Here is a 13,663-nt window from a genome sequence, read left to right as displayed (position 1 = left end):
ATGCTATGTTTCATAAGAAGCATAAGCTGTTGTTCAGTCTGGGGATCCCTCAGGGCTGTGTGTGTCCACATTTTGTTGCTGTGCTTTGTGAGGGCCTCAAATTGCCCAGAGCCCCATAGTGCTAGTCCTGCGCCTGTTTAATCTGAGGTGAGTTGGCCCTTGCAGGTTGTATTTACCAGGCTCCTTTGTCAGTTGTTATTCAGTGGGGTTCAGCCAATGGGGAGATAGGTGGGGGTGGGTGGAGACCCCTCCGCCCAGCTGTGGTTGCAGTTTCCCTTGGTGACTCTGGTTCTGGTTGCACCACCTCCTCCCTTTGGCCCTCTGGCCTTAGGGTGCTAATGCCTTCCTGCTCTAGATGATTTCTGGGGTGCTCACTGGCCACTTTGTCTTCTCAGCTCTTCCATCATTTCTGGGATTAGTTCCCTGAATTAAAGCCCCTCTGTTTTACTGGTTTTTATTTCCCAGATAGACCCTGAGTGATTTACCCAGATTGTCACAGCTTAGAATACTTTAAAAGGTATTCATCTCTCAGGAAGCCTTTCTTTAGCTTATAACTGCCTTGGAAGATAGACACATGACCCTTAATGGCACGAATGGTATGTAGTTTTAAATTTGGGTCTGTATGATATATATGTGATGGAATATTACTCAGCCATAAAAAGAAACAAAAGTGAGTTATTTGTAGTGAGGTGGATGGACCTAGAGACTGTCATACAGAGTGAAGTAAGTCAGAAAGAGAAAAATAAATACCGTATGCTAACATATATATATGGAATCTAAAAAAAAAAAAAATGGTTCTGAAGAACCTAGGGGCAGGGCAGGAATAAAGATGCAGAGGTAGAGAATGGACTTGAGGACACGGGGAGGGGGAAGAGTAAGCTGGGACGAAGTGAGAGAGTGGCATGGACATATATACACTATCAAATGTAAAATAGATAGCTATTGGGAAGCAGCCGCATAGCACAGGGAGATCAGCTCAGTGCTTTGTGACCACCTAGAGGCGTGGGATAGGGAGGGTGGGAGGGAGATGCAAGAGGGAGGAGATATGGGGATATATGTATATGTATAGCTGATTCACTTTGTTATAAAGCAGAAACTAACACACCATTGTAAAGCAATTATACTCCAGTAAAGATGTTAAAAAAAAAATTGGGGTCTGTATGATATACTGATACAAGTGAAAGAAAAAAACTCATACTGTGTAATAATACATTTGTTAGAACCATCAATACTTTAAAAAGCTCTTTTATACCTTGTGTGTTTAGCAAAGAGAAATCATAGTATATGCCAATCTGGCAGGAGAGGTAGTATGCAACCAGCCCTTGCGACCTAGGCAAACCCTAGATTCTTCCTCACTGTCAGCACTTGAGGTCATATAAAATGTTTGCAGTGACAATTGTGTATTTGATCATAAGGTACTTGTTTAGAAATGGAGCATTGTGTAGATAGTAAAAGAGGTATCTAGCTTAAATACATTACGGTTCCTGTCAGTATTGTTATAGTCTTGATTCAATAAGAGGTATGCCCTGGGTGAACTTTAGCACAGCAGGTTCCAACAGGAAGGGTGCAGACGCTGTTCACCGAAAGAGTAAGCAGTTTTCTTCCAGTAAACCACTCAGTTAGCTAATACTGAATAAAGAATAGAAGAATATTTTAAGGAGTGAAGAAGAAAGAAGTGAGAAGCTAATAACCTGACGTTTTCAGTGGGGCTGGTTTAGACTTAATCTGCTTGCTCTTTTCCCACGGTCAAATGTTGGTTTACTTGTGTTTAGGTTTTGTACAGTATTGGAATACTGTGAAGGAAATGATCTGGATTTCTACCTGAAACAGCACAAATTAATGTCGGAGAAAGAGGCCCGATCCATTATCATGCAGATTGTGAATGCTTTAAAGTACTTAAATGAAATAAAACCTCCCATCATACACTATGACCTCAAACCAGGTATGTCTAATTTTTAGGAGACAGTATTGGTAGTATTTCTTTGGTCTTATAAGTGACTTTTAATTTTATAAAGTTAGGGGACTTGGCTGGGGACCAAGAAGGCCTAATAACATCTGACTTTAAATTGCCTGGGTAGTGGGAATAAGAGAGTCCCGGCCACACAGCACTGGGTTTAGGAGGGTGGGTCGTATTAAATGCTCTGGAGAAACAATGCCCTTGTCTTAGAGCCAGGGCAGTTCATGATGTCAGTCCGATTAAGAAAGAACTGCTCTGGCAAGCTCGGTTATGTTTTTTCCCATTACTCACACTGCATAGCAGTTCCTCTACTCCAAGTCTCTCTGATAAGTGCCCCCACATTAACAAATTAGTTTACACATATGCCTCCCATTTCATTAAATTCCGAGTGGAATTTTCCATCTTTTCTCATGGTTACTATCTAACATTGATAGTCACCAGTCGAGTAGAGAGCAGTTAGACTTCTTACTTCTGTCTGTTGTTGTCATTCTGAGCTGTTGCTTAGAAGTCTGCCTATGTTGTCTGTAGACAGCTCTAACCAGCTGAGCTTAGGTGTTGGGAAGATTCCCATTTACCTCCTGGTGGGCACAGTTGTTAACTTTGCTTTCCTCTTCTGATAGCTACATGTTAAATCTCACTATTCACTATTCTTTAATGTTCTAGTATAATTCAAATGACTAAAAAATTCATCACAATGAAGTGATTTTTTTAAAAGATGGCTGTTGTGTGATTGGGTTTTCTGTCACTGAATCCATTACATTTTCCTGCCCCAGGAGCTGTAGGTGGCACTGTGGTACTAGCTTAGATTCCCTTGTATGTTTTCTTTGATTTTTTTTCCCCCCCCTGAAACTACTGTCCTAAACAGGGTGGTTAAGAGATCCTTACTGAAAGTTCGGATGTAACTTTCCCACTATTTTTGACCAACCATAGAAGTGATACTTTACTTTGGCTAGTTAATTATTTTTTTCCACTGCTCATAGTGGTGGTTTTGGCACATTAAGCAGGTGATTCTTGGAAAAGAGAAATTTGCCGCCAGACACTTACAACTCTCCCCTAGCATCTAGAGTCCAGATCGTTTTATTCCAGAGATTTAAATGTTTGTTGTTATATGTAAGAGTTTCAGTTCAGTTGTCCTCTTCTTGCCTGTTATTACCTTGGTTTATTTTAATTAGTAAGTCTTTTTTATTCATGAAGATTTTTATCTTTTTAGGTAATATTCTTTTAGTAAATGGTACAGCATGTGGAGAGATAAAAATCACAGATTTTGGTCTTTCCAAGATCATGGATGACGATAGCTACAATTCAGTGGATGGCATGGAGCTAACATCACAAGGTGCTGGTACTTACTGGTAGGTACCTGGGAGATATGTCAAGTTGGCTGATGGAGATGTGGCTGTGCTATACTGAAGTGTTGGTAATTATTAATTAAACTACATCCTGTCTGCTTAGGCAAAAATGCTGTATACCATAGTAGACTTTCCAAATATTTGCTGTCTTTTCAACAGTTTGACTCTTTGTATTTACATGAATTTGTCTTAATTTGTCTTTCTGTTCTTGAAAAACCATTGAGAAAGAGATTATGTGTGGCCAGGTGTTTGAGTTGTTTGTTTCCTCCATAGGTTTGCCCCTACTGAGTAGATAGAGAATGAGGTTGCTCATGTGTATGTACAGAATGGCCTTAAATTCTTTCCAGAATTTCAAATGCAGGTCTCTCTCTTCATGAGTTAATGGGATGAGGGATTTGTTTGTAGAGTTGCCTGAGGATGGTGGACTCTCAAGAACTAAGGAGTTGTGAAGATTAGGATGTAAAATAACCATAGCATCCCTTGAAATCTAAACAGGAAAACACGAGCATGGTTTACCAAGAAATTTATCCATTTCTGGCAGCCATGTTCTAAAAGGTTTTGAGCCACATATCTTCCCATCTGTTGTCACTCATCTACCCTCAGCCACCCCACCCCAGCTAGCTCTGCCTGCCTGTTCTATGCCCTATCCTACTCTGCCTAGTATTACTTTTGACAGTGAGAACCATAAAAGATACCTGCAGCTCAGGCATTTGACTTTGTGATTGTAAAGGCATGTTACCAGAGCTTTCTTTTCACTTCTGTGGTGGTGACACAAAGCCATACATTGGATGTGTAATTCTGAACATGGAAAAGCCTCCAGTAGCACTAAGGGAGGGGGAATATATACTGTTAAACCCCAGGGTCAGTTGGCCAAATCACTTATGTTTGAGACTGAAGGGCCCTGGCCCTTAGCAGATTAGTGACTCTCGGAATGAGGCTGTTGATCTGAAACAGACAGAGAAGAGGGGGACGTCAGTCCTGGTCTTACCACTCCCATCATATTAAAGAAAGACTCAATCATATCCTGCTAGAAACACCATGTACACAAAATTTCAACTTTCCCTTGCTCCGTATTGTTTGTGGAGATGGTACCTATAGTGAAAATCAGTCCCTAAATTAAAACTTTGAGATTCTAGGTTTAAAATAGAAGCTACATTTACAGTGTTTATTCACTTGGTGGTTGTTGTGGGTTCCTGTCAGTAAATGATACAAAAATATCTGTTGTTGGAAATTCTGGAAGAAGGTCTATACCTCTGTTATATAAATTCACCAGAACTTGGATTTTAGCTTTTCATTTGATAGCTGTTCTTTTTTAAAGGTAAAGATTTTTCATGTTTAAATTAATTATCTCATTGCTGCCTATTGCTCTATTTGCTAAGCTATAAAATTCAGTGGTTGGAATTTAAATAAAAATATATAATGTTTGGGATTTGCTTCAAAGTAATCTGGGGGAGGTGGAGAGGGGTGTATATGAACAAAGATTTGCCGCATGTTGACAATTATTGAAGCTGGATGATGTTTACTTGGGGTTCATTTTACGATTCTTTCTACTTTAGATCATATTTGAAGATTTTTTTTTTCATGATAAAGAGTAAAGTAGAGAGGGAGCTACTGAGAAAATTAATTTTATGGGTTTCTATGAAGGTTTAAAAAGTCTCCATATTGGAGACTTTAATCACCATCCTCAATGTTTCATCCTCGTATTATGTCCCAGACACATACAGATAGAATGGGAGGACATAACAGATTTTAAGTGATTGTTTGTGGCATTTGGTTGTTCCAGAATTCTTCTACATGGAATACTACTTTTAAATAAGTAATCCCTAGACTAGGCCTTGAGAATCATTTTTCTCTATGAGGATTTTATCATGATGGCATATGCAACCATGTTTGTCTTTTAAACACAATTTAGTGTAGTATCTTAGAACTGTCTTCTACTCTCCCTCCCAGAGTCCTTGATAGGGACTTAGAATGCTTATTATTTGGGTGAAGAACTAGTGTATTTCTTCATTTATAGATGGGGAAACTGAGTCCTAGAAAGTGATATGCCAGACTTGTACTATTAAGGGACAGTGTCTACTTGGCCAAATTATTGCTCTGCATTTGGATAAGTCCAACAACCTCTGTTCTTCCTCACCACAAACAGGAACTTACTTCTTCCCCACTACTTCCACCAAAAAGTTATAAGTACATTAAAAAAATCATTTTAGAATCAAGGTTCTATTTGTTATTTATCCAAGATCATATTTAAGTTATGTATATTAAAGAATCAAGAACCATGAAAACTTAATGGTTCAGGGAGGTTTTAGTGGCATTTGGAAGAGCTGTTCTTTTTATGGATTCTTTTGTCTATATTTTTATTTCTTCGCCTTTCTCTCTCCCCCACCCCCCTTTGTGAGTTCTCTGTCTATATTTTCACTTTTCAATGTGTGTTTTGGCTAAAAGCTTTCGTTGTGAAATAATAATCTAGGTCAGTGGTCTTAATCATTTAAAAATGACTGTTAAAAATAAAAAGGAACAACGTGAAACTAAACTTCTTTTAAAAAAAAAAAGAAAGAAAAAAAAGCCCATCATCTGAACATTTTCTGCCTCTCAACTCTTGTGATTCCCTTCCAGCTATACATTTAGATTTCTATACCAGAAGCACAGCGGGGTTTATAATAGTTTTTCACAGAATTGATTTTGCCAGCATGAAATCTGCAGAAATCAGTCTGTTATCTTCAGAATTCTGCCTTCCAGCTGGGCTATGGTGAAGACTCCAGGCAGTGAGGAGAAACATATTTATTTGGTTTCCTAAATGCTAAGAGGCACTTACCTTCCACACCATACAATTTGGTGTGGTTGGCTGTCCAGCTAGTCTTTTTAGAGGCCAGGGGTGGGTGGGGAAGGAAGGAATTCAGATGAGGATTGAGTTGGGCTAATAACTAGTAGTTTGTTTGGCTTTTTGTAAACTATTTGTTAGTCTTCCATAAGCCCCTGATCACCCTTAAAGTAGGGAATGTAAAATATCCTTTCATAATATGAACTTTAATGTCACCATTGACTATAATTGTAGTTATTTTTAGTCTAGATTTCCAAAAGAGGCTACCTTAAGAAGACAGAATAGCCACTCCCCTCAGAGATTTGTACTGGGTCCTGAATTCATTTGGACTTTTAAAATAGTAATTTATTTTGGAGACATCTTCTTCTGCCAGCCTGAAAGGAAATCACACCACTTCTAGTTGCATTTTAATGTTTGTTGCTGCAGCTGTCATAAAAGGGAGTGCACTTCTTTTGTGCTCCCCCTCCTTTTAAAAACTTGTTGAATGACACCTTATATTAGGCACAGCACTGGGAAAGGAGGCTGGGGTGGGTAAAGTAGGAACTAGGGAGAATATTCACCTCTCTCCGTAAATAAGAAACATGTATTTTAAGGCTTTATAATAGGACATTGCTGCCTCCTTAAGTTAGAGTGTCTTCTCATCTACTTTATCCAGCTGGGTCTAAGCTGGCTTTTCAACTGTTAAGATTCAGATATTTTTATTTCTAACAGGGTCTTTATTTTGCCTTTTTGTAAATGTCTTAGATTTATACAGTCTTTTTCCTAAGAATTTTTATTTCCCTTTTGTCCCAGGTATTTACCACCAGAGTGTTTTGTGGTTGGGAAAGAACCACCAAAGATCTCAAATAAAGTTGACGTCTGGTCAGTGGGTGTGATCTTCTACCAGTGTCTTTATGGAAGGAAGGTAATGAAGACGGTTGGATGTGGTGGCTTCTGTCTTAGGTGGTGCATGTACACAGTGGCATTGTGTGGATTATTCTCTTGTCGTTAATCATTGGGTTATACAGAATGGAATCCTGAAAGTTGTGGTTTGAAGAAAATACAGACTTTGATTATAAAAGCTTTATGCATAAGCAGAAATTTTCAGTCCCAGGGCACCTAATGAATTCTGCGGGGCTGTTGAAGACATGCATTTTTTGCTGTTCTCAGATCCAGTCTATGTTTTGATTCTGATAATATGTACAGGGAAATATATGAAATAGTTTACTAAAGTATACAGTCTTCCCAAGAGCCATTCTTAAGGGTCCCAAGAATTGAAACTTGAAAAATCTGCAAGGCTTCTTATTGCCAACCACCCCATTAGTTAGAGCTTTTATTAATAAAAGCATGCTTTGTATTTCTGTACCGGGAGGTGACGTCAGAAAGTACTCATTGTCTGTTACTTCTGGTAAAGGTGATATATTATTTGCGTAAGTAAAAATGTAGATGGTAAACTACATCTAATGAATTGTCACATTTGTGTTTTCCTTGTGAGCATAATATATTGTATAAATGTATATATTGGGATCCAGTTGTATATTTATATTCTTATTTCTGCTACCAGTGTGTTTGTGTGTTTTAGCGTTTCCCATTGGGCTGTGGGTTTAAGCCATTTGGGAGTTCTGCAACTTCCTTAGACTCCTAATATTTTGATTACAATCTCCAGACCAAACTCTTAATTCAGATCTCAGCTTCCTCTTTAACTTCTCCTTGGGCTTTGTTTCTTTATTGTACCTATCTAACATGGGGAAACTATTCAGAACTAATAGGGGTTAATTATTATTTATACTCTGATATTGTGGAAGTGCTGCTGATAATGGTGGTAGAGGTTATCTAGAAAGAATCGTGATCTCAGTAGAAACACTGTAGAGATGACACTAGGTGTGAACTTATTTTTTTTAGGAGTTTATTAGAAGATAGTAATTTGTGGCACAGATGAAGCCACTCACTGAGTAGCCCCGACTCTGTTTTTTTCCCACTTGGTCGGTACCCGTCTCCTCTTTCACTTCCTTTCCATTTCTTCATCTGTGTCTCGGGTCTGTCAGTGGCACACATATATATTGCTAAAGCCCACAGGTATCACTCAGGGCAAAAGAGGTTGCTGGGTCCTGCTCTGAATCTTCTTTATCTTTGCTGTAAGCAAAGCTTAGCAGAGGTGTTGTGATATTGCAGATGCTGCTTCTGGTCCCAGCTCTGCCTTAACCTAGATGTTGGAATTTGAGCAAGTTACTTAAGCTCTGAGCCTTTCCATCCATTATCTATAAAATGAGAGAATTAGAGGAGATCATCTCCAAAGTTCCTTCTAGCAGTTCTTGTTGAGATGTGTCTTCTCCTTTCCTTTCTCTTTGGTTTTGAATTGTGTTCTCTCTCTCTCTCTCAATTAATTAATTAATTAATTAATTAATTTATAGCTGTGTCGGGTCTTCGTTGCTGCATGCGGGCTTTTCTCTAGTTGTGGCGAGCAGGGGCTACTCTTGGTTGTGGTGTGTGAGCTTCTCATTGCGGTGGCTTCTCTTGTTGCGGAGCACAGGCTCTAGGCGTGCAGGCTTCAGTAGTTGTGGCATGTGGGCTCAGTAGTTGTGGCTTGTGGGCTCTAGAGCGCAGCCTCAGTAGTTGTGGCGCACAGGCTTAGTTGCTCCGCAGCCTGTGGGATCTTCCCGGACCAGGGCTCAAACCCGTGTCCCTTGCATTGGCAGGCGGATTCCTAACCACTGTGCCACCTGGGAAGTCTGTGTTCTGTCTAATTTTAACCAGAGGCCTACCTTTGTTTGTTTTGTTTTTATATGATAGCCTTTTGGCCATAACCAGTCCCAGCAAGACATTCTACAAGAAAATACTATCCTCAAAGCTACTGAAGTGCAGTTCCCGCCAAAGCCAGTAGTAACACCTGAAGCAAAGGTAAGTTTCGACCCATCGGCCAGCAGAAATGTCTGCTTTGCTTTCTCTATTATTTCTCTGGGTAATTTGTCCAACCCCTACCTTCTTCTCCCCCTCTCTTCCCACAACAAACATTTATTGGGTGCCTGTTAAGTACTAGACACTGTTCTAGGTAGTGGAAGGAGCTGTGACTGTGTGGCAGTGAACTACACAGACAAGGTCCCTATACTTACGGAGTTTATATTTTACTAGGTGAGACGAACGATAACTAAAAATGAATACATTTCAGGTGGTGATAAATGTTTTGAAGAAAACAAATCGGAGTAAGGGAGTAGAGAGGGGGGAACCCCCTTTTTTGATGGCATGGTCGGGGAAGGCCTCAGTGATGAAGTGACTTTTTTGAACCGTCTTGACTGATGTGAAGGCGGGAGCCATGTATAGATTTGGGAGAAGAATATTCTGAGCAGAGAGAAGTGAATAACACTCATATGTGAGTGTGAGCTTAGCAGGTCCACAGAGCAGGCCGAGCAGAGGGGAGAGTAGTAGGAGAGGCAGCAGGATAGATTGTAAACTAATGGAAGGCAGTTGAAGGTTTTAATCAGGGCAACTTTGTGATCTGATTGCTGTTTCAAAAGCCTGCCCTGGCAGCTGTGTAGAGGGAAAGTTCAAGGCAAAAGGAGTTTATTTGATTGGTGCCCATCCCAAGAAAACCTTCCAGCTCCAGGTATCTCACTAAGAAAGCTTAATTTTTAAAGGCCAAAGGATCCTTATGTTCATTTCTGTGAATTTGTTATTTTCCAAATGCTTTAATAAAGCAACTATGTGTAGGTGTCTTTGCTTTTGAAAAACCAGGAATTTTATTAATTAAACATGAAAAAAATAGAAAATCAGTAGTTCATTTTATGTTTTAGATATATTAAAATAGACTTTACTTTTCAGAGCAGTTTTAGATTCACAGCAAAACTGAGTGGAAAATAAAGCATTGCCATATACTCCCTGCTGACGCAGCCACCCCTCCGCGGATGCACAGCCTTGCCCCCGTCAGCATCCTGCACCAGAGTGGTACATCTGCTACCATCAGTGGACCTACATCCAGGCATCATTACCACCCGAATGTAAAGGATGGACCTTGGATGATAATATTTTAGATTTTTAAAAATTGGTTCAATTTAAAATAATTATATTGTAAGGCTGTGATTAAATAGAACTGGCTGGTTAAGAAATGGGAGAAGACAGATAATCTATGTAAGGGCCTTTGTGTTTACAATTGTAGAAGCTGAGGCTACATAGCTCTTCGTACCTAGCACAAAGGAAACCTCCATGTTGGTAGTGAATTAGGATTCCGAATCAGTAAGTTTTTATGTCTGCAGGACTCTTGAGGAGACAAGTCCTGTTCAGGTTTTCCTTTACTACTTAGATGTAGTAGTGCCTGAGCATTTGCCTGATGATCTTTCAGGGAAAAATAAGATACACCGAGAAAGCATTTACCCATCTGTGACACACTGTAGTGTTGGTCAGTGTTGGTCTCCTCACCCTGCACGTGGTGATAGTTTGTCACTACAATTTCCACTTCCTCAGGAAGTTCACACGAGACCGTGGTTTGTAGATGCAGAACTATGAAGTTAGACTGTGCCCATGCACATCAGCCAAGGCAGAGAGAGGGAGTTTTGCGTTGGTCTTTGTGCTTTGGGGACAGAGATCTTTAGAGGTCATGCCCCGTGCCCCCTCGGGAATGGCTCAGCCATCTTCGCTGGGGAAGGAGCCAGCGGCCACAGAGAGATGCTGCGTCTGGCATGTCTCTCCTGGGTCTGCCTGGTAGTTTCCGGGCAAGGCCCTAAAGCCCCTTCTCTTTAGGAGACGTTTGCTCTGGGCCCTGGCAGCTGCTACAGAACCTCCTGGGTCCCCTCTTGGGGTGCCAGGATTATCTGCTTCAGGCTTCTTCAAGAAACTTTCCTTTCAGGCGTTTATTCGACGATGCTTGGCCTACCGAAAGGAGGACCGCATCGACGTCCAGCAGTTGGCCTGTGACCCCTACTTGCTTCCTCACATCCGAAAGTCGGTCTCCACAAGTAGCCCTGCTGGAGCTGCTATTGCATCAACCTCTGGGGCGTCCAATAACAGTTCTTCGAATTGAGACCCACTCCTAGCCACAAACTGTTCAACACACACAAAGTGGACTAATGGCATTCAGCAGCGGGTTTGGAACATAGCGAATCCAAATGGATCTCATGAAACCTGTACCAGGTGCTTTTATTTTCTTGCTTTTTTCCCATCCATAGAGCATGACAGCATCGATTCTCATTGAGGAGAAACCTTGGGCAGCTCTGGCCAGGCCTCGTAGGAAAAGGCCCCGCCCAAGGTTCCAGCGTCAACGGCCACTGCGTGTGGCTGCTCTGAGTGAGGAAAAAATTAAAAAGAAAAACTGGTTCCATGTACTGTGAACTTGAAAACATGCAGACTCAGGGGGGGGTCCCTGATGCAGTGCTTCAGATGAAGAATGTGGACTTGAAAATACAAGACTGGGCTAGTCCAGTGTCTATATTTAAACTTGTTCTTTTCTTTTAATAAAGTTTAGGTAACATCTCCTGAAAAGCTTGTAGCACAAAGGCTCGGCTGGGGATGGTGTTTGACTTCGGAGGAAAAAAGTTGCTATTGCCCGTTAAAGGCACTAGAGTTAGTGTTTTATCCCTAAATAATTTCAGTTTTTAAAAACATGCAGCTTCCCTCCCCCCTTTTTTATTTTTGAAAGAATACATTTGGTCATAAAGTGAAACCCGTATTAGCAAGTACGTGGCAATGTTCATTCCAGTCAGATACAGCTTTCTCCTCCGTCTGGTCTCCTGTTTGCAATTGCTTCCCTCATCTCAGTAGGGAAAAAATTGAGTGGGAGTACTGAGATGTGTGGGTTTTTGCCATTGGACAAAGAATGAGGTTAGAACTCTGCAGCTTGGAGTCTCTCTAGGTTTTCAACTATTTCTTCACAATTTGAACACTTGACGGTTGCCCCTTTTAATTTATTTGAAGTGCTATTTTTTTAAATAAAGGTTCATCTGTCCATGCAGTCCTCTTGGATTCTCTGAATGTAGTAACTATTGAAACTGTTCCAAAGGTAGGCAAAAAATGGGCTGGGGAGCCAAATGCTCCAGGGATCAGGAGTCCTACCCACAGTCTCGTGTGTGCTTGCTAAATGGTGTACATTTCTTGTTAGCCATGATATTAAAACTTGATCAGCACATAAGCTTTCCTCTGTTAGATCTTTTGGCAGGAAACAACCTCCAAACCCCTAAATTTTGTGGGTGTGTGCTGGTGTGTGTGTCTGTGTGTGCGTGTGCACGCACACACTTTGTCTAACTCGCTTTAATAGATTCATTGAAGTTAAATAATCTCAAAGGAAATAGGTATTTCAAATATGAACATTCTCTTGGAACTAATTTTTTTTAAATTTGGTTGTTTCTGAGATGTATGATCAACTGAAGATGGAGCTGAAATGGGAGCCGCATGGCCCCACCGTGCCCTTGAAACAGCAGAGCACTCGACAGTAGAGGGGGAAGGAGGCCAGAGTCTGAACATGTGGTAGCCAGCTTGGAATGTTACTGACATATGTGGCAAAAGGGCTCAGCCAGAAATATTTAAAGATGCAGCATTCAGGCATGCGAGTTCCCTAGGCAGGGGGGAGGGCAGTCAGGAAGGGTAGAGAGCTCTCAAATGACTCATGACTAGTATTTCTTTTACATGTGAAAAATGCCAGTAGTGACACATTTTCTAGGACCTTTGTTTGTTTTGTGGACTTGCCCCACTCTCTCCAGTGTCAGGAGATCTTAAGGGAAGATGGAGTGTTCCAAATTGGAGAGAGGTTCGTGGGTGTATTGTCGTGTGGAACTCTGAAGGGAAGGAAGTCAGCTCCAGAGTCCTTGTTGCCCCTAGCTTTCCAAAGCGATTTTGTTGCAATATACATATTTATACACATGTATGTATCGTACCTTTTTTTTAAACCATTACTTTCACGCTGCTAAGCAGAGTACCCATGGGGTCTCAAAGGTTGAGCACAACACCGAAAGGATGGTGTCTGTATACGTGAAGAGATGGATGAAGTTGAGACCATGTTTAAACTTACTCAAGATAATTAAGTTCTGTTCCTCTTTTCTTCCCTCTCATTCAATGATCTTGAAGTGTTTGTTTAATTTTTAACTTTCTTTTAAGGATGAAGGAATGCTGCATCTTTAAGACTTCCCTCTAACTTCCTGCCTCCTTTCCCCCAAGTTCTTATGAGTGAAGCTGTAGGACTTTATTTGGTGATCTACTTTTTCTACCCTCATTTTGAAGAAGGGATGCCCTCTCTTCTTGCTTTTATTGGGTCTAGGGCTTGGTTGGAGCTGATTGGGCTTGGTTGAGTCTGGCCAAGGCCTCTTTCCACTGCATGGATAAGCCCCAGGGAACATGCAGAATGTTGACCTTTTCTAGACTTGTAAGTAACCAGTGAAATCACTAAGTGGAGTTCTTCCATGACATATTTTGTTAATATGGGTTTCACTTTTTCCAAGGATAATCCCTCATTGCCACAATGTTGATTTACTTTAAACAATGACAAAAAAATGTGTACTAATTTGTAATTAAATCCAGCCAGACTGTTTTGGCTTTTCCCAATTTGGGGGGTGGGGAAAATATTAAAATAAGTTTTAAGAA

The 13,663-nt window shown here is 40.7% G+C and overlaps 1 protein-coding gene across 2 annotated transcripts in view; it reads left to right on the top strand.

The window, feature by feature from the left end:
- Positions 1-13,663, top strand: part of TLK2 (tousled like kinase 2) — a 106,844-nt gene extending 93,181 nt beyond the window's left edge. For both annotated transcript variants that reach the window (XM_059907330.1, XM_059907329.1), the window contains exons 18-22: positions 1,773-1,942; positions 3,168-3,306; positions 6,917-7,028; positions 8,894-9,001; positions 10,941-13,663. In XM_059907330.1, the coding sequence (XP_059763313.1) occupies positions 1,773-1,942; positions 3,168-3,306; positions 6,917-7,028; positions 8,894-9,001; positions 10,941-11,114 (703 nt within the window). In that variant the 3' untranslated portion in view covers positions 11,115-13,663. The remainder of the gene's footprint in view (positions 1-1,772; positions 1,943-3,167; positions 3,307-6,916; positions 7,029-8,893; positions 9,002-10,940) is intronic.

This window comes from Balaenoptera ricei, chromosome 20 (genome assembly GCF_028023285.1).
Source record: "Balaenoptera ricei isolate mBalRic1 chromosome 20, mBalRic1.hap2, whole genome shotgun sequence".
Classification (NCBI taxonomy): Eukaryota; Metazoa; Chordata; class Mammalia; order Artiodactyla; family Balaenopteridae; genus Balaenoptera; species Balaenoptera ricei.
Note: the sequence above shows the minus strand (reverse complement) of the source record. Positions and strands in the feature narration are given on the sequence as shown.